The sequence below is a fragment of the Crassostrea angulata genome, chromosome 2 (assembly GCF_025612915.1).
Source record: "Crassostrea angulata isolate pt1a10 chromosome 2, ASM2561291v2, whole genome shotgun sequence".
Classification (NCBI taxonomy): domain Eukaryota; kingdom Metazoa; phylum Mollusca; class Bivalvia; order Ostreida; family Ostreidae; genus Magallana; species Magallana angulata.
In genome coordinates, this window is record NC_069112.1 from 36,176,234 (window position 1) to 36,202,472 (window position 26,239).

General features: G+C 35.5%; 3 protein-coding genes and 3 long non-coding RNA genes across 6 annotated transcripts in view; 1 reads left to right on the top strand and 5 right to left on the bottom strand.

The window, feature by feature from the left end:
• Positions 1-1,619: 1,619 nt before the first annotated feature.
• LOC128173788 (uncharacterized) lies at positions 1,620-7,756 on the bottom strand. The gene is made up of 4 exons (XM_052839459.1): positions 7,491-7,756; positions 2,244-2,347; positions 1,858-2,024; positions 1,620-1,730 (listed from the first exon to the last, which is right to left on the bottom strand). Exons 1-4 carry the CDS (start codon positions 7,557-7,559, stop codon positions 1,621-1,623), a joined length of 450 nt encoding a protein of 149 aa, XP_052695419.1. The 5' UTR covers positions 7,560-7,756; the 3' UTR covers position 1,620.
• Positions 7,757-7,843: 87 nt separating this feature from the next.
• On the bottom strand, positions 7,844-10,093 carry LOC128173786 (uncharacterized). The gene is made up of 5 exons (XM_052839457.1): positions 9,971-10,093; positions 9,379-9,664; positions 8,469-8,572; positions 8,083-8,249; positions 7,844-7,955 (listed from the first exon to the last, which is right to left on the bottom strand). Exons 2-5 carry the CDS (start codon positions 9,445-9,447, stop codon positions 7,846-7,848), a joined length of 450 nt encoding a protein of 149 aa, XP_052695417.1. The 5' UTR covers positions 9,448-9,664; positions 9,971-10,093; the 3' UTR covers positions 7,844-7,845.
• Positions 10,094-10,578: 485 nt separating this feature from the next.
• Positions 10,579-13,488, bottom strand: LOC128173776 (E3 SUMO-protein ligase ZBED1-like). Its single transcript, XM_052839442.1, has 3 exons — positions 13,118-13,488; positions 12,740-12,989; positions 10,579-12,422 (listed from the first exon to the last, which is right to left on the bottom strand). The coding sequence occupies exons 1-3, from the start codon at positions 13,266-13,268 to the stop codon at positions 10,898-10,900; spliced, it is 1,926 nt and encodes a 641-aa protein (XP_052695402.1). The 5' UTR covers positions 13,269-13,488; the 3' UTR covers positions 10,579-10,897.
• A 170-nt stretch (positions 13,489-13,658) lies between these two features.
• Positions 13,659-26,239, bottom strand: part of LOC128173797 (uncharacterized) — a 63,607-nt gene continuing 51,026 nt past the window's right edge. The window contains exons 3-5 of the long non-coding RNA XR_008242567.1: positions 20,305-20,376; positions 19,923-20,063; positions 13,659-13,744 (exon numbers count right to left, since the gene is read on the bottom strand). This is a non-coding gene — a long non-coding RNA (uncharacterized LOC128173797). The remainder of the gene's footprint in view (positions 13,745-19,922; positions 20,064-20,304; positions 20,377-26,239) is intronic.
• Positions 14,551-18,701, top strand: LOC128173796 (uncharacterized). Its single transcript, XR_008242566.1, has 4 exons — positions 14,551-15,085; positions 15,549-15,618; positions 16,216-16,291; positions 16,857-18,701. It is a non-coding gene; the product is annotated as an uncharacterized LOC128173796 (long non-coding RNA).
• On the bottom strand, positions 21,938-23,615 carry LOC128173801 (uncharacterized). The gene is made up of 3 exons (XR_008242572.1): positions 23,474-23,615; positions 22,636-22,757; positions 21,938-22,056 (listed from the first exon to the last, which is right to left on the bottom strand). It is a non-coding gene; the product is annotated as an uncharacterized LOC128173801 (long non-coding RNA).

A 26,239-nucleotide genomic window follows, 5' to 3' on the forward strand; every position in this document is an offset into this window, starting at 1 on the left:
AAACAGGCTCAGCACCATCCAGGAAGTTGTATCATGCGCATCTAAAAAAAAAATTCCATTGAAATTAGTGTGACAATTCAAATAATTCTCCTCGCCACTGAGTCCAAAATCAATACTATAGGCCCTAAATAAGGTGCCAAAAAAGGAAGAAAGAAAAGAAATTGTCTCCATATATATGGAACTATAATTGACTAAGTTCAGTTTGATTGGCTATTTTCTTGCGTAAGACCTTTAAGACAACTTAAAGTTTATGAAATTTAATGAAATTTGCAGAAAATGTCTAGTAGGTATCTATCTCTTATATGCTAGTGTATGAAAATCTACTTTTGACCCTAAGGGCTTAAAAAGTAGGAGATACTCTTCTTAACAGATTGCTGAATTCTGGAGTAAATTTCTGTTAAAATTCATCTACAGTTCATCTTTTCAAAACTCAATAAAATTTAATTAGTGAGATATTGAGAAAAGAGGTTGGAATGAAATGAAACCTGAAATGTTAGAGTTTATGTGTATGTGCTTTAAAAAAAATTCATCTCTAATTAATAGACATTAATTAGCTAAGAAAAAAGAAAATGACTTAAATATTGGAATTAATTAGCAAAAAGTTGTTAATTTCAATTCTAAGACAAAGACAGAGACTAAAAAAAATGGTGCCAGAAGAGTCTTAAATAATGTACCTTGGAGCTTAACGGTGGTCACTGATTAATGGCTAGTGATAAAGATAAGAGGTTCTTAAGCAATGGGGGGTGATATGAGGCTTTTCAATCAGTCATTAAAGATGGGGTTCCTCTTAGATGACATTGCGGCTCTAAAATGATGAAAGTTTACAATACTTAAAAATTTGCACCACACACAACATCATTTTATAAGAAAAAGTCTACAAGTGTACAGTTCAATATAAATCATGCCAAAGAAAGGACCAAATTGGCTGCATCAACATCAGTACAAAAAAGGAAACATTCCTCACAACAAGGGCCAGAAAAGTACAGGGACCACCAGCCCAGTACAATGTCTATGTCCTATAAGAAGGCTGAGTAAAGAAGAGTTTCAGGACGTCGTACAGCAGCAGAAGGATGGAATATTCACAATAAGCGATACTGAGCGTAGAGGCAGTCAAATGAAGATTTTGCGACCCGGGCCAAGTGAAGTGCAGCTGGTAGACTCCTACATGGATGCAGAGTCACCGAACCCCAATTCCAGACTTTTCAAAGTGCTCCATCAAGAAAAAACTGCTTAACTATGGAACCATGCATTTAAAGAGCACTCACAGAATTTCCCGGACTGTGACGGTTCACTGGACTGGAACCAGCATGGGGAGGAAAAGAGAGGCCTGGCATGGATCCTTTCAATTCGATGTAAGAAGTGCCATTGCACCAGTCACCGTGAAAAGCTGTACGAGGAAGTCAGTTGATCAGGAAGGGGACGGAGAGCCGCACAGTTTAATGTTGCCATGGCTGTCGGCCACTTGGGTACCAGCCTTACAACAGAGGGCATGCGTGGTATGCTTCTTTGCGCAAACATCGAACCAGCATCAGCCACCAACATTCATCAGACCTGCAACAAAGTAGGCAAAATCATCACTGATGTGAGCAAAAACAGCATGAATAAAATAAGGCAGGACATTCAAGAGCTTAACGAGAAATGTGGACTTGCCAATACACCTATAAGAGCGGAAGGAGATGCCCGGTATAACAATGCCACCTTCAGTGCGATAGGGAACACACCATTCCAAGCTGCCACACAAGTTACATACACATTAAGTGAAAATGTTACCAAGAAGAACAATGTTGTGGCAGTGTTTTGTGGCAATAAACTGTGCAACAAAGGCACCCATCTTAGAGCCAAGGGAAAGGAATTTACTTGCCCCGGTCATGAAGGCTGCACTGCAACCATTCCTCCAGAGACCACCATTTAAGACAAAAAGAGATGGGCTGCGGAATGCATCAGTGAGCTGCAAAGTGATGAATGTCCACTCATCATTTCCCATTTCACCAGTGATGGAGATAGTGCTGCTGCTTCCAGTGCATCTGAAAAGCAAGAGCATATGATTGAAAACCTCAAAGACCTGTGCCACTTATTTGAATCTCAGAGAAAACAGACTGCTAAGGCTCCATTCAGCAGCCACATGTTTCCTGGAAGAACAAAAGCTATGAGAGAATCCATGCAGAGGAGATTTGCCCTGGACCTGAAGCTTAGATGCAGGACGGAGTACGAAAACTGCTACAAACACTACTCCAGTGACTTACCTTTGATGAAACGGGCCATGTAAACTGCTGTCCGTTCCATCATCAGCTGCTACCAAGGACAGTGCGGAAAGTCCTGCCAACTTCATTCCTTCTCCTGTCGCGGACTGAAAAACAACAAGTGGAACTCTTCAGTGTTGCCTCGTGACTTTGAATTAAGCATGACAGAAGAAGACATGTGCTTGTTAAAAGACTGTGTAAATCTGACTTTGGGACCTAATAATCTTGATAGAATTTAATATCACACTTGTACACAAAAATCTGAATCTATTAATAGGGCATATTTAAAATCAAATCCAAAATGTATTACAAGTAGTAGAAATTTTGAAAGTAGAATACATAAAGTTGTGCACTCACTCAATCAGGGTCATGGAAATTCAACATTGGAACTTTGTGAATCTGTAGGGGCACCTGTTGTAAAAGGAAGTAGAGTGGTCCATCATCTGAAACAACAGCAAAATAGGCAAAATTACTTTAAAATGAAACAAAAACTATTAAAATATAAATTCCAAAAATTTTTTTATAGATCTAAAAGATATCAGCTCTATGATAAAAAGTCTAAAGACACTTATAGTAAGTCACTAACAGATCCAAAGTTAAACAGGAAGTAGCTAAGTGGGGGGGGGGGACCACCAGCCCAGTACAGTGTCTATGTCCTATAAAAAGGCTGAGTGAAGAAGAGTTTCAGGACGTCGTTGTGACAATCACTGTTCATATCGAACACACCCGATTTTATTTTTCACATAATTCTTTGCAACGTGCTTGGCCGACCCTAACAATAGGCGCTAAGTTATACCCGGCCGAGCTGTCCAGCGATTAAGACGTGCTTAGTGTTAGAATGGGGTATCGTGGTAGAAGCCTGTGTGGCATGTTTTAGTTTCACAAGTTCAGCATTTGACGCGGACACGGATAGCTGACCGTGGTAAGTATTTATTTAGTTTGGTGTAGTTTATTTGTAAATTTTTGCCTTTTTATTAGTTTTACACAGTCGTCCTACAAAGTCAACTTGACCATTGTTCACTGTAGAGTTACCTTGTGTTCACTGATGTGTGACTTTAGCGAGAGTGTTTAAATGGAATTCGTCTTTTTCTATAGTACAGTTTTTGCTATTGCTGTATAAAGAAACGGTGATTTAAAGGGTTATTTTCTACGCGTTATTTTATTTTACAATTTATTGTCACTTTTTCCACTTAACTACTTGGGCGGAAGTGCGTCACCGGAAGTTTCAGACGCCATGTTGTTTACTATAAACAAATAACTTAGTTACCATATACTTTCAATATTTTGAGATGTTGCCTTTAATATAATACTATTTATACATTATCATAGTTTGATACTATCAGTGAGATACTTATATAATGTATTATACAATATTGTTTTTATTATGGTGTTATGGTGTCACTTGTACACTTATTGTAGTGTCATATTGTTGATGTTGAGATGACGATGGTGATGTCGATGACGATGCGATGGTGATGTTGATGACGACGATGATGTTATGGTGATGTCGACGACTACGATGATAATGATGGTCATGTCGATGATGATGAAGTAGATGATGTCGTTCATGGTCGATGACGATGTGATGGTGATGTTGATGACGACAATGATGTTATGGTGATGACGACGATGATGATGGTCATGTCGATGATGATGAAGTAGATGATTTTGGTGATGACGATGATGTCTATTATGATTATGGTGTTGTAGGCGATGATGTTGACAATAGTGTCGACGATCATGATGATGGTGATGATGATGATTGTGGTGACGAAACTACTCTAGTTGTGGTTGTCCGTAGTTGGTCCAGGACTACAGCCCCGGAGATTCGGACACTCTTCTAATTTATTTTTGGTCATTTGTATAAACATCATATTTTTTCTTGTTGAGTGAAAGGTGTGTGAGTGTTTGTGTGGGTTAGTGTTTATATTTCTATCTTTTCTTTCTTTCTCTTATTTTTTTGTTAATAAATTTTGTTAAATTTAAGATGTCTTGTTGTTGTTTGGAGTAGCCTCCGCTCATCCCGTTACAGTCGTACAGCAGCAGAAGGATGGAATATTCACAATAAGCGATGCTGAGCGTAGAGGCAGTCAAATGAAGATTTTGCGACCGGGGCCAAGTGAAGTGCAGCTGGTAGACTCCTATATGGATGCAGAGTCACCAAACCCCAATTCGAGACTTTTCAAAGTGCTCCATCAAGAAACAAGAGGCCCAGGGGCAACATCGCTCACCTGAGCAACAATTGCCTTAATTCTGATCAAATTAGCATTACAGTATCAAAATATCTTGACAACTGAGTACAGTAGATCTTGCTAAAAAAAAAATTGAAAATCTGCCAATTTTTATCAACCTCTTATTTTTTGGTAAATACCAAGCCCCTTTTGTTGTTGTACCTGTAAGAAGATTTTTCTCTATTCCTATATACCCCCTCCCATTTCATGGCCCCATTTTTCTCTAGGGAATCATGGTTTCATCAGACTTAAATCTGCATAACCTTTGCTTTCACACTAAGTACTGAGTTTTGAACCGAACACTTTCCCAGAATAGTTTTAAAGATTTTCTCTTTATATTCCTATGTAAAAATTCAAACCGCCATCACGGTCCCGCCCTACCACTAGGGACTGTGATTTTGCAAACTTGAATTTACACTACCCGAGGATGCCTTTACACAAGTTTAAACTCTTTCTGGCCAAAAATTCTTTGAAAAGAAGATTTTTAAAGATTTTCTCTATATATTCCTAAGTAAAAATTCATCCCCCATTGTGGCCTCACCCTACCCCTGGACTATTATTTAAACAAACTTGAGTCTATATGACCTGGGGATGCTTCCACTCAAATTTGGGCTTTCCTGGCCTAATAGTTTTAAGAAGACTTTTAAAGATTTTCTCTATCTATAAAAATTCATCCCCCATTGTGACCCCGCCCTACCCCTAGGGACCATGATTTGAACAAACTTGAATCTACCTAAGGATGGTTACATGCCAATTTGAGATTTCTTGGCCAAATATTTTTAAGAAGAAGATTTTTAAAAGATTTCCTCTATATATTCCTATATTAAACTTGATCCCCCAATTGTGGCCCCACCCTACCGCCGGGGACCATGATTTGAACAAACTTGTATCTATACTATCTGAGGATGCTTCCACTCAAATTTGAGCTTTTCTGGCCTCATAGTTTTTGAGAAGAAGATTTTTAAAGATTTTCTCAATATATTCCTATGTAAAACTTGATCCCCCAATTGTGGCCCCACCCTACCCATGGGAACTATGATTTGAACAAACTTGAATCTACACTACCTGAGGATGCTTCCATTTTAATTTGAGCTTTCCTGGCCTAATAGTTTTTGAGAAGAAGATTTTTAAAGATTTTCTCTATATATTCCTATGTAAAACTTGATCTCCCAATTGTTGCCCCACCCTACCCCCGGGGATCATGATTTGAACAAACTTGAATCTACACTACCTGAGGATGCTTCCATTTCAATTTGAGCTTTTTTGGCTTAATAGTTTTTGAGAAGATTTTTAAAGATTTTCTCTATATATTCTTATGTAAAACATGATCCCCCTATTGTGGCCCCACCCTACCCCCGGGGACCATGATTTGAACAAACTTGAATCTACACTATCTGAGGATGCTTCCACTCAAATTTGAGCTTTCCTGGCCTAATAGTTTTTGAGAAAAAGACTTTGGCTCAGGTGAGCTAAAAAAGGTTAAGTTTACAATACAATAAGTTGTTAAAGTTGGTTTTTGGAAGAAGAGACTTTGAAAATTTTCTTATTAAATATTGACAATTTTTTTTACTTTTTTAATCTTTAGTTTTTAAGATCTGTGTACAAACATAGAATTGTAAGCAAATCTCTGTATCTTGCTTATAATTCGAAGCTTAACACTCAAATATGGTTAGTAAATAGAAATTGTAAACAATTAAAACACAAGAAACATGCACTATAACAAATAAAGAACACAAGTTATTTTTTCGAAATGAATCATATATATACATGTACATGTATATACCTACATATTTCCGACAGCGATATCAAACTCTATAAAAACTGAATAAACTTGAGAAAATGCCGAGCATCTCAACAAAACCTATTGCATTAATCTACCATTACGCAAAATATAATGCTGAATTACCGATAGAATGAATTGTATTTCAGTACTTTTTTGATACATCAGATTTTGCTTAATTTGCGCAGGTAAACAGTTAACTGTTTGATTTACCGAAGTCTCTGTTTGATTTGATACGTAAAAATCACGAAATACAGACCAAGTTCCCAGGTTACAAAGCATAAATAATGAAAACAAAACGAAAATCAGAACAAGCTAACACCAACGTCATGTGTGAAAACTGTCAACGCATTGAAATATTTAGCCTCAATTTACTTCACAAAATCAGCACCAATATATTTTGCATGTTTCAAAAATTTCCCTTCATTCGCGAACTGTTGCACAACAAGCAAATTCATCATAGTCAGATCGACCCTTTTTCGTATAATGCCATGGCTGCTTTAAACAAAGAACCTCGTTTTAGATGTATGGAATACGAGTCTTGGTAAAATGGGTTCGCAAACCTGGGCCGTGGCAAAATAAAAGCCGGGGCAGATCGGCAATCGTCAATTCCAAATACGCATTATTTTGCAGCAATATTAACAGCAAATACAAATATACTGGTCCATCAAATATCCTGAAATTTTAATGAGATTGGCAGATTAATAACTGCCAATCTTTTGTTTTGCCCAGGCCAAGTCTTGTCTACCCATTTTACCGGATGTCGAATCCGAAGCTATTAAACTGATTGAAACACACCTTTCCTTTATTATTATTTTCGTAATAACTCAGATTTGAAACAGAATTAGACCTTAATTTTTGCAATTTATATTTACCTTCCCATAAAGACAATTTATGCTAAACTACGTTGAATTGGAATCAGTAGTTCTTGAGAAGAAGATTTTTTAAAATGCACCCCCCTTTTTCTACAGTTTCAAGGTTTTCTCCGCTTTGAATACGGATCGGACTTTTATTTCTGCAATTTATATTCGCCCTCCCATAAGGATGCTTTGTGCAAAATTTGGTTGAAATTGGATAAGCGGTTTTAGAGAAGAAGTTCAAAATGTAGAAAGTTTACAGACGGATGGACGGACAGACGGACGACGGACAAAAAGAGATCAGAATAGCTCACTTGAGCTTTCAGTTCAGGTGAGCTAAAAACTGCTAAACTTTGGAACCATGCATTTAAAGAGCACTCACAGAAATTCCCGGACTGTGACGGTTCACTGGACTGGAACCAGCATGGGGAGGAAAAGAGAGGCCTGGCATGGATCCTTTCCATTCGATGTAAGAAGTGCCATTACACCAGTCACTGTGAAAAGCTGTACGAGGAAGTCAGTCGATCAGGAAGGGGACGGAGAGCCGCACAGTTTAATGTTGCCATGGCTGTCGGCCACTTGGGTACCAGCCTTACAACAGAGGGCATGCGTGGTATGCTTCTTTGCGCAAACATCGAACCAGCATCAGCCACCAACATTCATCAGACCTGCAACAAAGTAGGCAAAATCATCACTGATGTGAGCAAAAACAGCATGAAGAAAATAAGGCAGGACATTCAAGAGCTTAACGAGAAATGTGGACTTGCCAATACACCTAAAAGAGTGGAAGGGGATGCCCGGTATAACAATGCCACCTTCAGTGCGATAGGGAAAACACCATTCCAAGCTGCCACACAAGTTACATACACATTAAGTGAAAATGTTACCAAGAAGAACAATGTTGTGGCAGTGTTTTGTGGCAATAAACTGTGCAAGAAAGGCACCCATCTTAGAGCCAAGGGAAAGGAATTTACCTGCCCCGCACATGAAGGCTCCACTGCAACCATTCCTCCAGAGACCACCATTAAAGACAAAAAGAGATGGGCTGCGGAATGCATCAGAGAGCTGCAAAGTGATGACTGTCCACTCATCATTTCCCATTTCACCAGTGATGGAGATAGTGCTGCTGCTTCCAGTGCATCTGAAAAGCAAGGGCATATGATTGAAAACCTCAAAGACCTGTGCCACTTCTTTGAATCTCAGAGAAAACAGATTGCTAAGGCTCCATTCAGCAGCCACATGTTTCCTGGAAGAACAAAAGCTATGACAGAATCCATGCAGAGGAGATTTGCCCTGGACCTGAAGCTTAGATGCAGGACGGAGTACGAAAACTGCTACAAACACTACTCCAGTGACTTACCTTTGATGAAACGGGCCATGTAAACTGCTGTCCGTTCCATCATCAGCTGCTACCAAGGACAGTGCGGAAAGTCCTGCCAACTTCATTCCTTCTCCTGTCGCGGACTGAAAAACAACAAGTGGAACTCTTCAGTGTTGCCTCGTGACTTTGAATTAAGCATGACAGAAGAAGACATGTGCTTGTTAAAAGACTGTGTAAATCTGACTTTGGGACCTAATAATCTTGATAGAATTTAATATCACACTTGTACACAAAAATCTGAATCTATTAATAGGGCATATTTAAAATCAAATCCAAAATGTATTACAAGTAGTAGAAATTTTGAAAGTAGAATACATAAAGTTGTGCACTCACTCAATCAGGGTCATGGAAATTCAACATTGGAACTTTGTGAATCTGTAGGGGCACCTGTTGTAAAAGGAAGTAGAGTGGTCCATCATCTAAAACTACAGCAAAATAGGCAAAATTACTTTAAAATGAAACAAAAACTATTAAAATATAAATTCCAAAAATTTTTTCATAGATTTAAAAGATATGAACTCTATGATAAAAAGTCTAAAGACACTTATAGTACGTCACTAACAGATCCAAAGTTAAACAGGAAGTATCTAAGTGGGGGAGGGGGGGGGGGGGGCCACCAGCCCAGTACAGTGTCTATGTCCTATAAAAAGGCTGAGTGAAGAAGAGTTTCAGGACGTCATACAGCAGCAGAAGGATGGAATATTCACAATAAGCGATGCTGAGCGTAGAGGCAGTCAAATGAAGATTTTGCGACCCGGGCCAAGTGAAGTGCAGCTGGTAGACTCCTATATGGATGCAGAGTCACCAAACCCCAATTCCAGACTTTTCAAAGTGCTCCATCAAGAAAAAACTGCTAAACTATGGAACCATGCATTTAAAGAGCACTCACAGAAATTCCCGGACTGTGACGGTTCACTGGACTGGAACCAGCATGGGGATGAAAAGAGAGGCCTGGCATGGATCCTTTCCATTCGATGTAAGAAGTGCCATTACACCAGTCACCGTGAAAAGCTGTACGGGGAAGTCAGTCGATCAGGAAGGGGACGGAGAGCCGCACAGTTTAATGTTGCCATGGCTGTCGGCCACTTGGGTACCAGCCTTACAACAGAGGGCATGCGTGGTATGCTTCTTTGCGCAAACATCGAACCAGCATCAGCCACCAACATTCATCAGACCTGCAACAAAGTAGGCAAAATCATCACTGATGTGAGCAAAAACAGCATGAAGAAAATAAGGCAGGACATTCAAGAGCTTAACGAGAAATGTGGACTTGTCAATACACCTATAAGAGCGGAAGGAGATGCCCGGTATAACAATGCCACCTTCAGTGCGATAGGGAAAACACCATTCCAAGCTGCCACACAAGTTACAAACACATTAAGTGAAAATGTTACCAAGAAGAACAATGTTGTGGCAGTGTTTTGTGGCAATAAACTGTGCAAGAAAGGCACCCATCTTAGAGCCAAGGGAAAGGAATTTACCTGCCCCGCACATGAAGGCTCCACTGCAACCATTCCTCCAGAGACCACCATTAAAGACAAAAAGAGATGGGCTGCGGAATGCATCAGTGAGCTGCAAAGTGATGAATGTCCACTCATCATTTCCCATTTCACCAGTGATGGAGATAGTGCTGCTGCTTCCAGTGCATCTGAAAAGCAAGAGCATATGATTGAAAACCTCAAAGACCTGTGCCACTTATTTGAATCTCAGAGAAAACAGACTGCTAAGGCTCCATTCAGCAGCCACATGTTTCCTGGAAGAACAAAAGCTATGAGAGAATCCATGCAGAGGAGATTTGCCCTGGACCTGAAGCTTAGATGCAGGACCGAGTACGAAAACTGCTACAAACACTACTCCAGTGACTTACCTTTGATGAAACGGGCCATGTAAACTGCTGTCCATTCCATCATCAGCTGCTACCAAGTACAGTGCGGAAAGTCCTGCCAACTTCATTCCTTCTCCTGTCGCGGACTGAAAAACAACAAGTGGAACTCTTCAGTGTTGCCTCGTGACTTTGAATTAAGCATGACAGAAGAAGACATGTGCTTGTTAAAAGACTGTGTAAATTAGTGTTGAATAATCGGAATATTTTTTAAATCGATAATCGGTTAAAATCGGACAAGCATAATCGATCAATGATCGAAATAATCAGTAAATAAATTATTCACAAAATTCAATTTCTGTTTAGCATTTTTTATGCATAGAACAAACTAAGGACAACACATATTAAGTAATTTGAGTTTAATCTCAACATTTCAAGACAACTCTCTGTTGCATTAATAACAAAAAATAACAATAAAGGACTTGGAAAAGAGAAACATTTTTTTCCATAAGAAATAAACTGTCTAAAATGTTTGACTAGATCTGATCTGTTCAAGAATTCATAATGGCATCACACATCTACCAGACTACCAGTACTTCATGTTTTTGTTTAAAAAAATGAATAAGTCCACATTGCTGTGGCTGAGTCTGCATCTTTTCTTAGAAACAATTTGTCCCCCAAGACTAAAAACCCTCTCAGATGACACAGATGATGCCGGGATGGCCAGAAATTTTTTGGCCAGTATTGAGATCCTAGGAAAAAATAGAGAATTTTTCTTCCACCATTCCAACACAGTTAAATTATGATCAACTGCATCAATCTGACAACCTAGGTATCTTTCAATCTCATGCTCTGCAGCACTTCCTACATCTAAACTTTCTCCTACACATACCACATCCTCTAACCAATCATCAGTGTCGGCTGATTTCAGTTTTTTCGCAGCAGATGGCTGAGAAAGATCATGGACTTCATGGCCAGTCTCATTATCAGGTAAGTTTAGGTTTGGAAGAGCAGGAACATTATTATCTTTTTCTGCTGAGACTTCTCCTTCAGGTGCCTCTTGGGTGTCTTTCTCTTTCTTAACAATGGTAATTCCACATACCAATCCTCTCAGGAGAGCATGTGCCTTTTCTCTCTCTTCTGATACAAAGTCTAAGCCTTTTGTAAAAGGATTCAACAAACAGGCCATAAGAGAAATATCTTCTGATTGTGTTCTTTTGCTCATCTCTGCTAGCATTTTCTGTTTTATCTTCTTTATAACTGCTGCATCATCATCTGAAATCTCAGTTGCTCGCATAAGTTTTGTAACTATGGGAAGGACTTTGTGCATGGTGGGATGCTGATCTGCACAAACAAGGGTGGTAGCTTTTTCAAATGGGACAAGAATCTTCACCATGTTTTCAACCAAGGTCAACTCGACAAAATTGAATACAGAGTTCTTGAGAGTTGTACTGGCATGCTTGGGCAAGGATGTATCATTAGCTAAGGCCATAAGAACTGGTGCTTGTTCAAGGAGACGTTGTAGCATGAACAGAGTTGAGTTCCATCTGGTTGCCACATCAATCAGAAGCCTGTGTCCCACTTTACTGTCACTAAATAGTAATTTTTGCTTTTCATGCAGCATATCTGTCATGCTACTGGATTTATGGAAAAAACCTACCAGTGTTCTGGCCTTCCCTAAAACTCTGGTTACCTCAGGAAATGACAGAGAGTTTTTCACTATCAGATTGATTCGATGTCCATAACATCCAAATCTATTCCAACCAAGAATTTCATAAGCCTTTTGTTCATTTGCTGCGTTGTCTGAGGTTGCAGTTGGTTTAGGAAGGGACCAACGATCTTGTGTATTTTTAAGTTCGTTAGCTATGTTCTGACCTGTGTGACTCCCTGCAAGTTTTATTGTTCCTAAAACAGCACTTTGCAAACACCAATCATTGTCAATAAAATGTACAGTTGTTGTGTAATATGACTCTGTGTTCAAGCTTGTCCAGCCATCATGTGTTATAGATATATCTGCAGAGAGCTTCAACTGGCTTTTAAGTTTGTCTTCAACTTTCAACTTTTTTTCTTCTAATCGTTTGATGACAGTTGGCCGGGAAGGTACCTGGTATCTGAAATATGACATAAGGCATAATATTTTACCATCATGATTATCTCAAACATTCAATATTTATTTATTCTTCATATTTATAACAATTTTACAACATTTTTAACATGTTTTATTTTTATAAAATTTTAATGTGCAAATAATTTAATTTATTTTCTAAATTCTTGCACATAAATCATATATATTTATACATACAAGACTGTGATATAATATTATAACCGATATTAATTTCATAAAATCATATATTTAACCATTAGGCATTAGCCATTAATAAAATTTCATATATTTTGGAACATAAACATTCAACAATTTTACACATACCTCGGATCTAAGAGTTCCACAAAGGCCCTGAAGTAGATGTTGTCAACAATGCTCACAGGTAAAACCTTGCCAACGATCATTTTGTTTAATGCATCGTCAATTGTTGACTGCCTTTCTGGACTTATTTTCCCAACAGGTTTGTTTGTTTTGAGGAAGCTATCAAGACGGGGCTGACTCTTTTGTTTTAATTTAGGTTCTAAGTCACCGTAATGTTCGCCATCGATGTGCATTCGAAAATTCGTCGTGTTCCCTGAAAATCGTTATTTTTATAATTAGACATTAATAGTGTGTCATATAATATCAAATTATTTGCTTAAATAAATCGTTTCGTTAAGTGAACTTTACTCTAAATGAACAACGGCTTCGATCCACAGTTACCTTTGTTTGCATACTTTTTCTTGCATACTCGGCAAATCGCCGTAGTCATGTCCAAATTAGCTTTTATCGGTGGACCATCCGTCTTTTTGAGAAAGCCAAAGAACTTCCACACATCAGATTTTGCCTTCCCCGGGTAGGGATATATTTCCATCTCGTTGTTATTATCTCGTCGTCGACCTCGGACGCCATTTTCTCTTGTTTCGTTTTCAATTGTATCATGACTACCATCGTATTATTAATGCGTACGTGTTTGTTTCGTTTTACTCTTACACATGTTTATTGTAGCGACAATCGATCATAAAATTCGTAATCGATAATCGGAATCGGCAGCCCATAAACGATCAACAATCGATCGTCGGCGACAATCGTTTCACCATTAGTGTAAATCTGACTTAGGGACCTCATAATCTTGATAGAATTTAATATCACACTTGTACACAAAAATCTGAATCTGTTAATAGGGCATATTTAAAATCAAATCCAAAATGTATTACAAGTAGAAGAAATTTTGAAAGTAGAATACATAAAGTTGTGCACTCACTCAATCAGGGTCATGGAAATTCAACATTGGAACTTTGTGAATCTGTAGGGGCACCTGTTGTAAAAGGAAGTAGAGTGGTCCATCATCTAAAACAACAGCAAAATAGGCAAAATTACTTAAAAATGAAACAAAAACTATTAAAATATAAATTCCAAAGAAAATTTTATAGATCTAAAAGATATCAGCTCTATGATAAAAAGTCTAAAGACACTTATAGTAAGTCACTAACAGATCCAAAGTTAAACAGGAAGTAGCTAACAGGAAGTAGCTAAGTGGGGGGGGGGGGGTTATCATAGGTGGGTGGGTGGGGGGGGGGGGTGTAGTTAGCATGTTTGAAATGTTTGTTATATTATACCTATCATATGAATTTTGTATTACATTTAATGATTGCTCTGTTTAAGAGGCAGTCTACGATAGAACCATGCAAAATCAAAATTTTATAATGAAGGGTGTAGATTAATTTTCATAGTTTATCTGGATATATCTAAAGTATATTGTATATTTTATCAAATTTTCATGGTTAAATTTATCTGCACCACTGAAATCCCCCATTTCTATTTTTAGCTCATTATTCATGATAAATTTTATGCATGAATAAGGCTAATTTCAGATAGTCATTTAAGTATTAAATAGAGTTTAATCATACATGGAGTCAGATTCACAAAACATCTGATTCAAATACCTTTGATTTGGTGCACAAATACTTTTTAATTCATTCTTTGATTTTAAGCTAGATAATCAAATATTATAATAAGATAGCTAATGTCCAAAACACACAACTTCTCTTAGTAGGATATAAAACCCCAAGAAACGTTTTAAATTTAGAGTTTCTTGGTTCAAACAATAGAATTATCCATAAAATTATAAATTGGAATGGGAACTTGGTTGCAAATAAATATTAAGCTTATATTCCGGTGTTTAAATTCGGGATTTTTACAAATTAAATTATCTCCCTTTGTGGAACTCTCGTGTAAAGAAGATAAAGAAGAATGATTGGAGAAAGCCAAATGTCAACAAAATGGATGGTTTGAAATGTAGTTTTGGTGAAAATTGTAAAGAGAAAGCAGATAATATACTTTAAGATTGTAAGAAAGACACTTCAGCACACTTGAGATTTTTTGAATGTACATCTGAGTCAGATTCGATAATGCCCAACCTTGGTGCCAGGCACATTACTGGAAGAAGAAGATTTTGCACAAATACCAGAATCATTGTGCTGGTGTGCATGGGCTGAGGCTGTCAAATTTCAGCGGGCGTACATGTGCTAAACACAGGCAGGACTGGAATTCAGTGGAAAAGGAAAAGGAAAACATGCTGTAATTCACTACATAAAAAATCTCAATCAGACACAATCCCGAGTGGAATTACATTCATTCAAAGCCGAGAGATATGGATGAAGCTGAGCACACATTTTCCAACTGGTTCTGGTAAGAAAAAATTGCCTTTACCTAATGACATAATTCTTAACAAACCAAAAATATTTATATAACAGTACTCTTTTGTGTACCAGTAAATATTGCTAGGATCTACTACATGTATTTATGCATAAAATAAATGCACATCAATATCAGCTTAAAACTACCCCCCTCCCCATTTGATTAGATATCTATGAAAAGATATACAGTTCATTTTTTATAGTGGTATAGTGTTCTAAACTTAAAATTTACTTGTTGAAATACTCATACAAATTTGAAAACCTAATTTTATTATTCAAGAAATGAATTAGTGCTTTTATAAACCCATGCTTGATCTCAATTTTCTTACCTGTTGTCACTGATAAATTATTGTTTTGATTATGAACAAAAACTCTGTAAAATGAACCAACGTCTAGGGGAAATTAATGCATAATGGACACATCAGAATGATGTTTGGAATTTTACCATTAAATAGGTGTTCGCAGAAGACGCATTGAGAGAAAACTGTGTCAAGATTAATACAGATCTGAAGGAGGAGTTGAAAGGTGTGTTTTTTACACAATTGATTGACTGAATTATTATGATGTTTTCAACTCATAAAACTTTGTTGTACACTACATATGAAACAGAAAATATAAATACAAAGGAGTTGAGGAGTACATGTACTACATGTAAGAACAAATGTTGTCTGATAATTTCACACCAAAGATATGGGGGGGGGGGGGGGGATGCCAGGCCTGGATCTTTCATTGAAGTATTTAAGAGAAAAACAGGTTTATACATGAAAATGTCTTAAAAATCAAAGGGCATTTCAAATGGTCAATGTATTTGTCCCATTAAGATAGCAGTATAGTTTGTATTCATGCTAAAAACTTATTTAGCTGGACAACATTAGAATAACTGATAATAACAATGTTTTTAATGGATCAAAATCTTTAATCATCTACACTTTATATTTAGTTATATTACAATATGTCTATTGAGAGTTCAACTAATCAACATTTGGGATATTCAATTGATACTTGTATATGTACATTAGATATTGTGTATGAAAATCAGAAATAAGATTTGGCTATGTTTTTGTCAGTATATAGACTACATATACATTATATTAGATATACATTAAATGTACTCTTTTGTAGAAATATGCTGTTTATTAGAGAGAAACTACAGATTCTGAAGCAATGGATGCTGATATATCTTTTTCTAACCCAAGAGGTATAACAGTGAAAAAATATATGTTTTACAATTTAATAGAATTATTTTTATTGTCTAGTGTTGTGGCTGTTTATAAAAGTTTTATGTGCGCTAGTTTTCTGTGTACTGTACAAGACGATTAATAACGCAATCTTGGCATTATTATTATAGATTATCATAGATATTCCAAATATGAATTATTTGACCTTTTTCATTATTGCCGCATGGGTGGTATATATGTTTCTTGAACTGTATGGTTGAATTTCAGTTTTACAGTTCAATGAGTTTAAATGTGATTCAGGCACAAGGACAATGCTAAATGTAGATAAAAGTCACTGTGATCATCTTAGGGATCGAGGTCATTCAAAGATTGGCTGCCACTTGAAATGATTATCATATGTGAATTTTACAATGCATATTTTTTCTGAGATGTCATATAGTTGTTATTAAAGCTGTCAACGCTTTACATGTATATTATAGTGGTACATATATGTGTGTATCCAACAGCTGAGTTTAGTCTAATACTTTGAATATATATATTTTAATGAATATACCGGTATATATTTATTTTTATATTTATTTTCAGATTTTGATCTTCTGTCATCTCAGAAAACTGTGGGGTCTGATCAGTCCAAAGATGAAAGATCAGAGCATGAAATCTTATATAAATTGATTATTTTAGGCCATTAATAGACAAACGTGTATCAATTGAGGATGTAAACTAGATAATAGCACTTCATTATTGATTTGATGATAAGAGTTGTCTAACATCACTTGTATGAATTGATGATGTTATTTAGCCAAAAGTGCTACATGTATGAATGTTGGCTAGTAGCTCTACATGTATGAATTAATGATGTTAGTTATTTAATAGTGCTACATGTATGAATTGATAATTTTATTTGTCTAATAGTGCTACAAGAAGGAATTGATAATGTAAGTTTGCTAAAAACATTACATAATTATATGAATTGATGTTGTCAGTTCTCTAATAGCATTTCATGTATGAATGATGATGTTAGTCCTCTATTAGCACTACATGTATACGAATTGATAATGTTTTTGTAATAATAGCGCTACAGGTATGAATTGATTGTTATTTGGCTAATAGCGCTACGTGTATCAATTGAGGATATACATGTAAACTTTATGGATGATTTGATGATAAAAGTTGACTTATAGCACTTGTGTGAATTGATGGTGTTACTTGGCTAGCCAATTGTGCTATACGTTTGAATTGGTGATGTTCTAAGACTAGTAGCGCCACATGTATTAATTGATGAGGTTATTTTGCTAACAGCGCTACATGAATTGATGATGTTATTTGGCCAATAGTGAAACATGTACATACATGAATTAATGACCATAGTTGTCTTAAATTGCTACATGTTTAAATTGATGATGTTATTTGGCAAATAGTGCTTCATGTATGAATTGATGTTGTTTGGTTATTAGTGCTATATGTAGGAATCAATGATGTTATTTAGCTTTTAGTGCAACATGTATGAATGATGATAACAGTTGTTTAATAGCACTACATATATGAATTTATGATTTTATTTGACTAAAAGATAAGTGCTACATGTGTGCATTGTTGGTGTTTGGTTATTAGTGCTACATGTATAAATTGATGGTAATACATGTATTTGTCTAATAGTGTTACATGTATGAATTGAAAATAGATGTCTTATACGGCTACATGTATAAATTAATGATTTTATTTGACTAATAGCACTACATGTATGAATTGATGTTGTTATTTGGCGACAAGTGATACATGTATTAATTGATAATAGTTGTCTACTATTGCTACATGTATAAATTGATGATTTTACATGACTAATAGCACTACATGTATTATTGATGATGTTATTTGGCTAATAGGGATGCATGTATTAATTGATGATGATAGCTTTCTAAATTAAAATTAATTGCACATCTCTGTCTTTTTTTCGTAAGTTACTGAATAGTGAATATTTCAATTCACAGATTTTGTTTCTTTTTCTGAAATTAAAATTCTCTATCCGATGTATTCATTGAAGGTTAAATTTGGTTGTATTGCATATTTTATTTCATAGCTTTGTAAACAATGGCTATTCATATTTCATGAATATAACTGCAACAATTTGGTCTTTGCTTTTTGCTCCATTTGAAGCAAAGGCTCATTACAAGTATCTCTTATAAATGAGTGTTACATGTAGGCTTTTCAGGAGTTTTTTTTTCATATCAGGTAATATATGCACATTTTGAAGTTTATAACTGTATCAAATAATCCATGAATATTAAACAGGTTAATTATTAAGTTAAAGATTGTTATTTGCTGTGTTCTTCTCAGATATCATCTTGACAATATACTTATGCTGTAAACTCTGCTCAAAAATACAAATGTATACGATAAAAAAAATCGTTTGATATGTACACTCATTAAAATTTGAATACATGTAACATGTAATCCATTGTTATTGTATTTTGACAGTTTCATGTCAAAGCGGATGCTTATATAAACTGAGGTGCTGTGGGACATCTGTCGATTTTAATATGGATTAATGTTCATTATAATTGAAATACTTTCACCGGTTTAAAATCATCAAATTTTACATTTTACAATATTTAACCAAAAAGAGCTTTTAAAAATATTTGGAGAGGTAAAAATTGTAAAAACCCAGAGCAGGAGTCAAACTCATGACCTACAAATTCGTAGTACACCCTCTAACCCACTGCGCGTCGCTGTTAGGAGACAAACTTAATGGTCCAAGTTTCCTTTCAATTGCAGCCCCCTCCCCCCCCCCCCCTTCGACTGAGGGCAATTCATAGTAATTCTGTGTGTTTAATTTTTAAGACTACTTATTTCTCCATTACTACTTGTTTTATTTGGCAAGGAAAATCTAAAAAATTATGTAATAGCATTTATCTTACCCTAGATAATAGTGCACCGTGTCCACCCCCACCCCCTCCCGAATCCACCCACCCCCCAAAATTTCCACCGAATTTCATTTGCAACCAAATTCCCTCAACCAGATTAAAGACAAATAAAGACCATATAAGCTGACAAAATATTATATTAATTGATGCGTTTCTTGGGCAGTTATGCCAGTTTTAGTGCAAATAGGTCAAATTTGGTAAAATTTCAGTATTTTCATGAAGTTAAGGCCCACATATCTTTGTGTATTGTGTTTAGAAATTAAAATTCCTTATTATTTAGAATAACTATGGGTTTTCACAATGTGAAGAAATGAGTTTCATTCAATTGCAGTGTGTAATATTTCCAGTAAACTAAAAAGAATTGTATGCTGCCTAATTTTTCAAAAGTTTTATAAATAGAACAAGGGGAAAACCCAGGTGCCACCCGTTTCCATAGTTACTGATGTAATGTAATAAAAATCCTTCTCATTATAATCAAGTTAGGTTATCATGAGTATCTGTGCCAAGTCTCATGAAATTTCGATATACTTCCATTGATAGCCATTTGCATGGTTCTATCGTAGACTGCCTCTTAAATAATGTGCACTAAATGTATGGTAATGTGTGAATGATGAGAGTGCTTAAAATGTGAAATGTCCTTTTATGGGGTTTTCAGTTCATGTAAATATGTTATATTTTTCATTGTTTATCTGATTAAAATGATTGCAAACAATTATCTTGATTTTCTTACCTGTCTGATGTACACAACAAAGAGGACTGAGACGATTGATTGAAATACTGGTATACAGGTGTCAAATTTCACCATTGGTGACAAGACAGCATCCCGCATTGTTTATCCGCCATTGTTGATCTTTAACAAGGGAGACTACTCCTGAAATTCGAAAAAATGTAATTTAAATAAAAGTTCATGTTTCTCTTTAGGTCTCACACAAGGAATTAATTTCACTATATGTTACTATATAGCTTTAATTCAGTAAATTAATTAACTATACTCTCAGCATATAATTCATGAACGAGAAATTTTAGTTAAATGCTTCAAGAAAAATTTTAGATCAAAAAAATAACGCCTTATGCGGTTTCTATGAGAGATAATTGATAGTAAACATACCTACCCCTAAGTACACGTGTGTTCCACATGTTGACAAACAGGCTCAGCACCATCCAGGAAGTTGTATCATGCGCATCTAAAAAAATAATTCCATTGAAATTAGTGTGACAATTCAAATAATTCTCCTCGCCACCGAGTCCAAAATCAATACTATAGGCCTAAAATAAGGTGCCAAAAAAGGAAGAAAGAAAAGAAATTGTCTCCATATATATGGAACTACAATTGACTAAGTTCAGTTTGATTGGCTTTTTCCTTGTGTAAGACCTTTAACACGATTATAAATAAGGTTTATCATGAACATTGTTTATCCTTTCCAATGGTGTATCACTCCTAATGTATCGTGCACGTATAATGTTCTATCGTGTATTAATCATATCTGATAATGCGTGAATCCTATTCTATTGTTTATCTTGTAAAAAATAACTTTGTGGGTATTGAACAGCTAGATTATTGTCAGCCCTGTTAAAATTTAACCAGCCTGGAGAAAACAGTTGACATGTTTATTTTCTTCATTCAGAATCAGGTATTATTTTTCATATAAAACATTAAAAAATCAGTTTTCCATTTTCATTATGTCATAAACTTTTTTTTCTTTTATTGTTTTGTTATCTTCTACCTTTCTTGTCAGGGCTAGTTGACATAATAATTAGTCTGTAACATCATGTCTAAGAACTCTCACATGTCACTTGAAGTTACACTCTACTTGAATTAAATGCTTGTTTTGATAGATGTTAATGACCATTAAAGGAAAGCATAAGTGTGACTAAGATTTAATCAATTAAAAAGTCTTAAATCGCCGATCCCCACATTATATACGCTTTGCAAAAATAAAAAAAATACCACGTTCAGTCCAGTGCTCATATAAACAAATTGTTTGTCCGTGCCAAAAAAAACACTACTCCACTATACCTAAATTTCATAGATTTCAAGATAGCCTTTGACAGTATTCACAGAAACACACTTTGAAAATAGTAAGAGCTTATGAAGTGCCAGAGAAATTTGTATCCTTCATCAAGTACATACACATTTTGTATGTGCAGTCATTCTAACTAACAAGGAGACTGGTTCTCAGTCAAGTCAGGAGTCAGATATAGGGAAAAGCCTACCAATTATTTTCCCATAGAACTCCATACAAATGTTATGACCTCTCAGTACTTTACTATAATAGTTTCAGTCAAATCTTTGGTATCATTTGAAACTTCAATTCAAGACCTTTCAGGAAATGAAAAAAAAAATATAGGGTCCCGTGGCGTTTATAGGTCAAATTTGCAGTTGTTTACAACTTACAGCGATCGGCAGTAAATGTCACTCTACATAAAAAATCAACCCCCACCCCTACAATTTTTCCTAGTGTTGCTATATTCTTTAAAATATTCCCCCATTCCATCATTTATTTTAAAAACTAATAATTTTACTACAAAATGAGAATTGTCACATACCTGAATTCAGCCAATCGCCTAACGCCTACCCATTCATTCCTTATTACAACGTTCTATAACTTTTCTCTGATGTAAACATCTGGGGGTTTGGTACTCTCATTCCTATACTTAGAATCTTACCTACCTCAGAATTAGTCCATTTGCTATTTTTTAAAGACTTTAGACCTACCTGAGTTTATGTATGAAATTTGAGTCCCATGAGTCCAATGTCATGGATGTTGTCACTAGCTCAATTGATGACATCATGCTGCAGATGCTGGCGTTACAGGGAGTGAATGACATTCAGACCTCTGAATCTATTTGTATATAATTAGTGCCTGGAATCAATAAAATAGTTTGTTTACTACTTGTTTTTGAGTATTGGTATTATCTATATGATAAAATGTCAAAATTTTATTAATTTCCTAATAAGGGTATATTCTACCCAGGTTTTAAGAAAACCTCCTAAAATTGATGAAATCCTAGTAAATTAATCAAAATATACATGCTTTATACTGACAAATTGGTAAAAAATGTTCATATCATGAACAATCATCCATTATTGATTCTAATAAGCCAAATAATTCTAATCAGGCCTTTCCTGTTGATTGAGCATGTGCGAACAATATCACCACCCCCCAGTGTAATGCAGCTTACAGAACTAGCAGGTGCCCCCTTATCTTTCTTTAAAACACTATTCTAGCAAACGAAAAAGGACATAATTTTGATATAATATTAGAGCTAGGTACCTGGGGTAATGAACAGAACTGTTTAATTGTAAAATTATTGAAAATTAAATCTAGAAAAGGCCAAGTTCTTGCCAATGTCAAAAATCAAGAGGGGTAACTATTCTAGTGTCAAATCACAAAATGCGCCTCCAAGTACAGAGACAGAAGATAGTATGCTGAAAAGTTTACCTTCATTATATAGAAGAATGTCCATTGTGATGAATCAGATGGCTACCGACTGTCCGACAGCATCAATATGGGGCAAAATGACCCCACCGCCCTGCCACTATCATCTTCCAAAGCTGAGGCGGCTGAACAATGGAGATCATCATAAGTGCACGAATGAGGAAAAATCAGAGTTATAAGTTATTCATTGCACAAAACAATGTTAATACATCAAATTTTTTCATATATTCCTTACAAATAAAATATATACATTCTGATTACACACATAAATACAGAATTTAATGATCTGTCAAGGATGGGGTACTTAAATAAACACTATTACATGTAAATACATGTAATAACATGTAATGCCAAATGTGATTTATGCAGTCACAACATAATTCAAGTAACTCATCAAAAATTACATACAGTCAGTCCAAATAAATAGAATTACATCATGTTGAAATTCTGAATCACTCAGTCAGTTAGTCTAAGGGAAGTAACTCTAAAAACTGCTATCTTGCAATGGACACTGTTGACAGTTTCAAGCAATTTTAACCATGAAAACTTTACAAAATGCCCCTACTAAACTCATAAAACATAATCATTCCAATAACATATACCCCATACTAGGCTGACATGAGTCCAATGTGTCATAACCCCAATTTCCCATTCATGTGCAATAAACATGTGTAACACTCCCCTCCCCGCCCCTCTCTTAAGAGGAGTGGGTGGAGAAAAAAAGGGGGGGGGGGGGGTGAGAGACACTCATTCATGACCATATGTATGCCTAACATGTACTCCTGGCTAAACACTCACAATCACAAATCTAGGGATAAAAAAATGAAACATGGTAACTTACCAGGTGAAGGCACTAGATGTTGACAACTGCGGTAGTTTCAGGGCGTGTGGGTGAGACCGTCTTGTACATCAACCTTACTCAGGTCAAGACCATTTAGGCGAGGGAAAAGACTGCAGAACTCCTCTACGTGGATAGCTGGGAAGCATGGGAGGCAGTATTTGATCCAAATCACTCTGCTGGTCCAGATGCAGAATACCCGAACAATGAAGATCTGCTGAAAAATAAACATTAAGATGACATTAAATTGACATTAAATAGCATCAGGTCATCAATTTGAAAAGAATAGACATTTTTTAATGCATTGCAAATATGATGCTTACAAAAAATCAGAAAAACAAATAAAAAACCTTGTTTACAACATAATTGTTGTCCAAATTCTATTGACAGATGATCAGCAGACCTTAATTGAGCCCATCAATTATGAGTTAAATATGAATTTAAAAATTTAAAAAACAAGCAAAGAACTGCAAAAATGAATTGTTACACATGTAATCAACAATAATATTTTCTAATTTAGAATTCAAACCAATATTTCTTGCTTTTTCTTCTTTCCTGGTCCCTCTAATTTTACTCTTTACACATATACAATACTCCAGTCCCCCTCAATTTTAAATTACAGCCACTCCCATCTTAAAATTTAAATTTAATGAACTAATTTTACTGCAAGTGTATTGAAATGTCAAGTCTGTCCAAATAATCATGAAATATTGACATTTGTTTGACTTTAAAGAAAGAAAACATGAAAAAAATAGGGTCTCTATAGGGAAAAGCCTACCAATTATTTTCCCATAGAACTCCATACAAATGTTATGACCTCTCAGTACTTTACTATAATAGTTTCAGTCAAATCTTTGGTATCATTTGAAACTTCAATTCAAGACCTTTCAGGAAATGACAAAAAAAATATAGGGTCCCGTGGCGTTTATAGGTCAAATTTGCAGTTGTTTACAACTTACAGCGATCGGCAGTAAATGTCACTCTACATAAAAAATCAACCCCCACCCCTACAATTTTTCCTAGTGTTGCTATATTCTTTAAAATATTCCCCCATTCCATCATTTATTTTAAAAACTAATAATTTTACTACAAAATGAGAATTGTCACATACCTGAATTCAGCCAATCGCCTAACGCCTACCCATTCATTCCTTATTACAACGTTCTATAACTTTTCTCTGATGTAAACATCCGGGGGTTTGGTACTCTCATTCCTATAGATGGATTATCTCTGCCATTTTGTTTCTGATTGCCATCAACTGGGTATTGTAGAAAACAAGAGATGAGGCATTACTTGGTTCATAATGTCAATTTTAGAGGACCTCGATTTTGCCGATGAAATTGCACTACTGTCATCTCAACAAGACAATATGCAAGAGAAATCGTAAATATTTAGCCAGTCAAATTGGCCTTGAACTGAATACCAAGAAAACTAAAGAAAAGGGTTCTGAATCAATACTTTGAATCTGAAAAAAACATAGGTAATCACAAATTACAGATAATTTATTGTATCATATACAATATATAATGCAATATTGTATAATTAATATGATACAATAATAACAATTATATCATGTATTGCAATATCATATGAAATAATATCATGTACAGTAATAAAATAATAAATAATACAATATCATACAATATTGTATCATAATATACAATACTATACATAACAATATCATGATACAAACTTATATCATCAAAAAATTGATACAATATCATATCGTATCATATAACTTTTTACAATATAACATTTCATATTATATTGTATCATATTAAACAATTAGTGTATCATATCATAATTCATAAATAACCATATCATAGGAATCATGTTATATCATTTAACCAAACACATCTATCAAGTTAGTTTGAGTAAGGTTGGAGATTTTTTTAGCATCCTCGATAATTGAGATCAAGCGCTGCACCTGAAGCAACCTCTGCAATTCAATTACCGTAATGTCTTGTGTATAACACGCACTCGTGTATAATACGCACCCCCAAAGTTGACCTAAAATTGGTAAAAAAAAACAGCAGGTCCTATGTATAACACGCACCAAAAAAATGACAAAAATCAGCGACCGCCATACCTCCAAAACTATCGATGTTAAATGATAATATTAAAATCCAAGCGTAATTTCTGTAATTTTGTGATCGGAACATGGCAAATACAATGAAAATCGACGGCTGCCATTTTCCTTAGAACTATCGATGTTTAATGATAATTTTATAACCCAAGAGCAATTTTTGTAATTTTCCCACAGAACTATCGATGTTTAATAATAATTTTATAACACAAGCGCAATTTTTGTAATTTTGTGATCGGAACTTAGCCCAAGCGATATTAGTGTCAGTGTCTCATCTTAAAAAAACACAAGCCGCTTTTTATCGTAATGAAACCCAAGCGCAATTACTGCAATTTCGTGATCGGAACTTAGCCCAAGCAATATTAGTGTCAGTGTCTCATCAAAAAAAACACAAGCCGCTTTTTATCATAATTAAATGGGCGGAGTTACAAAATATGTATTGTTTTTCGTTCTTACAATTTTACATAAATATGGGGGTATGACTTACATCGGTATCAAACATCATCTGAGAATTCAATGATGGGTAAAGAAAGAGTTTCCTACACGACGGAGGAGAAGTTGAAGATCATCAAGTATGCTGAGACGAAAGGCAACCGAGCTGCGGGTAGATAATTCAAGGTCAACGAGGTGAACATCAGACAGTGGCGGCTGAAGAAAGACCGGCTTCAACAACTCCCAAAGAA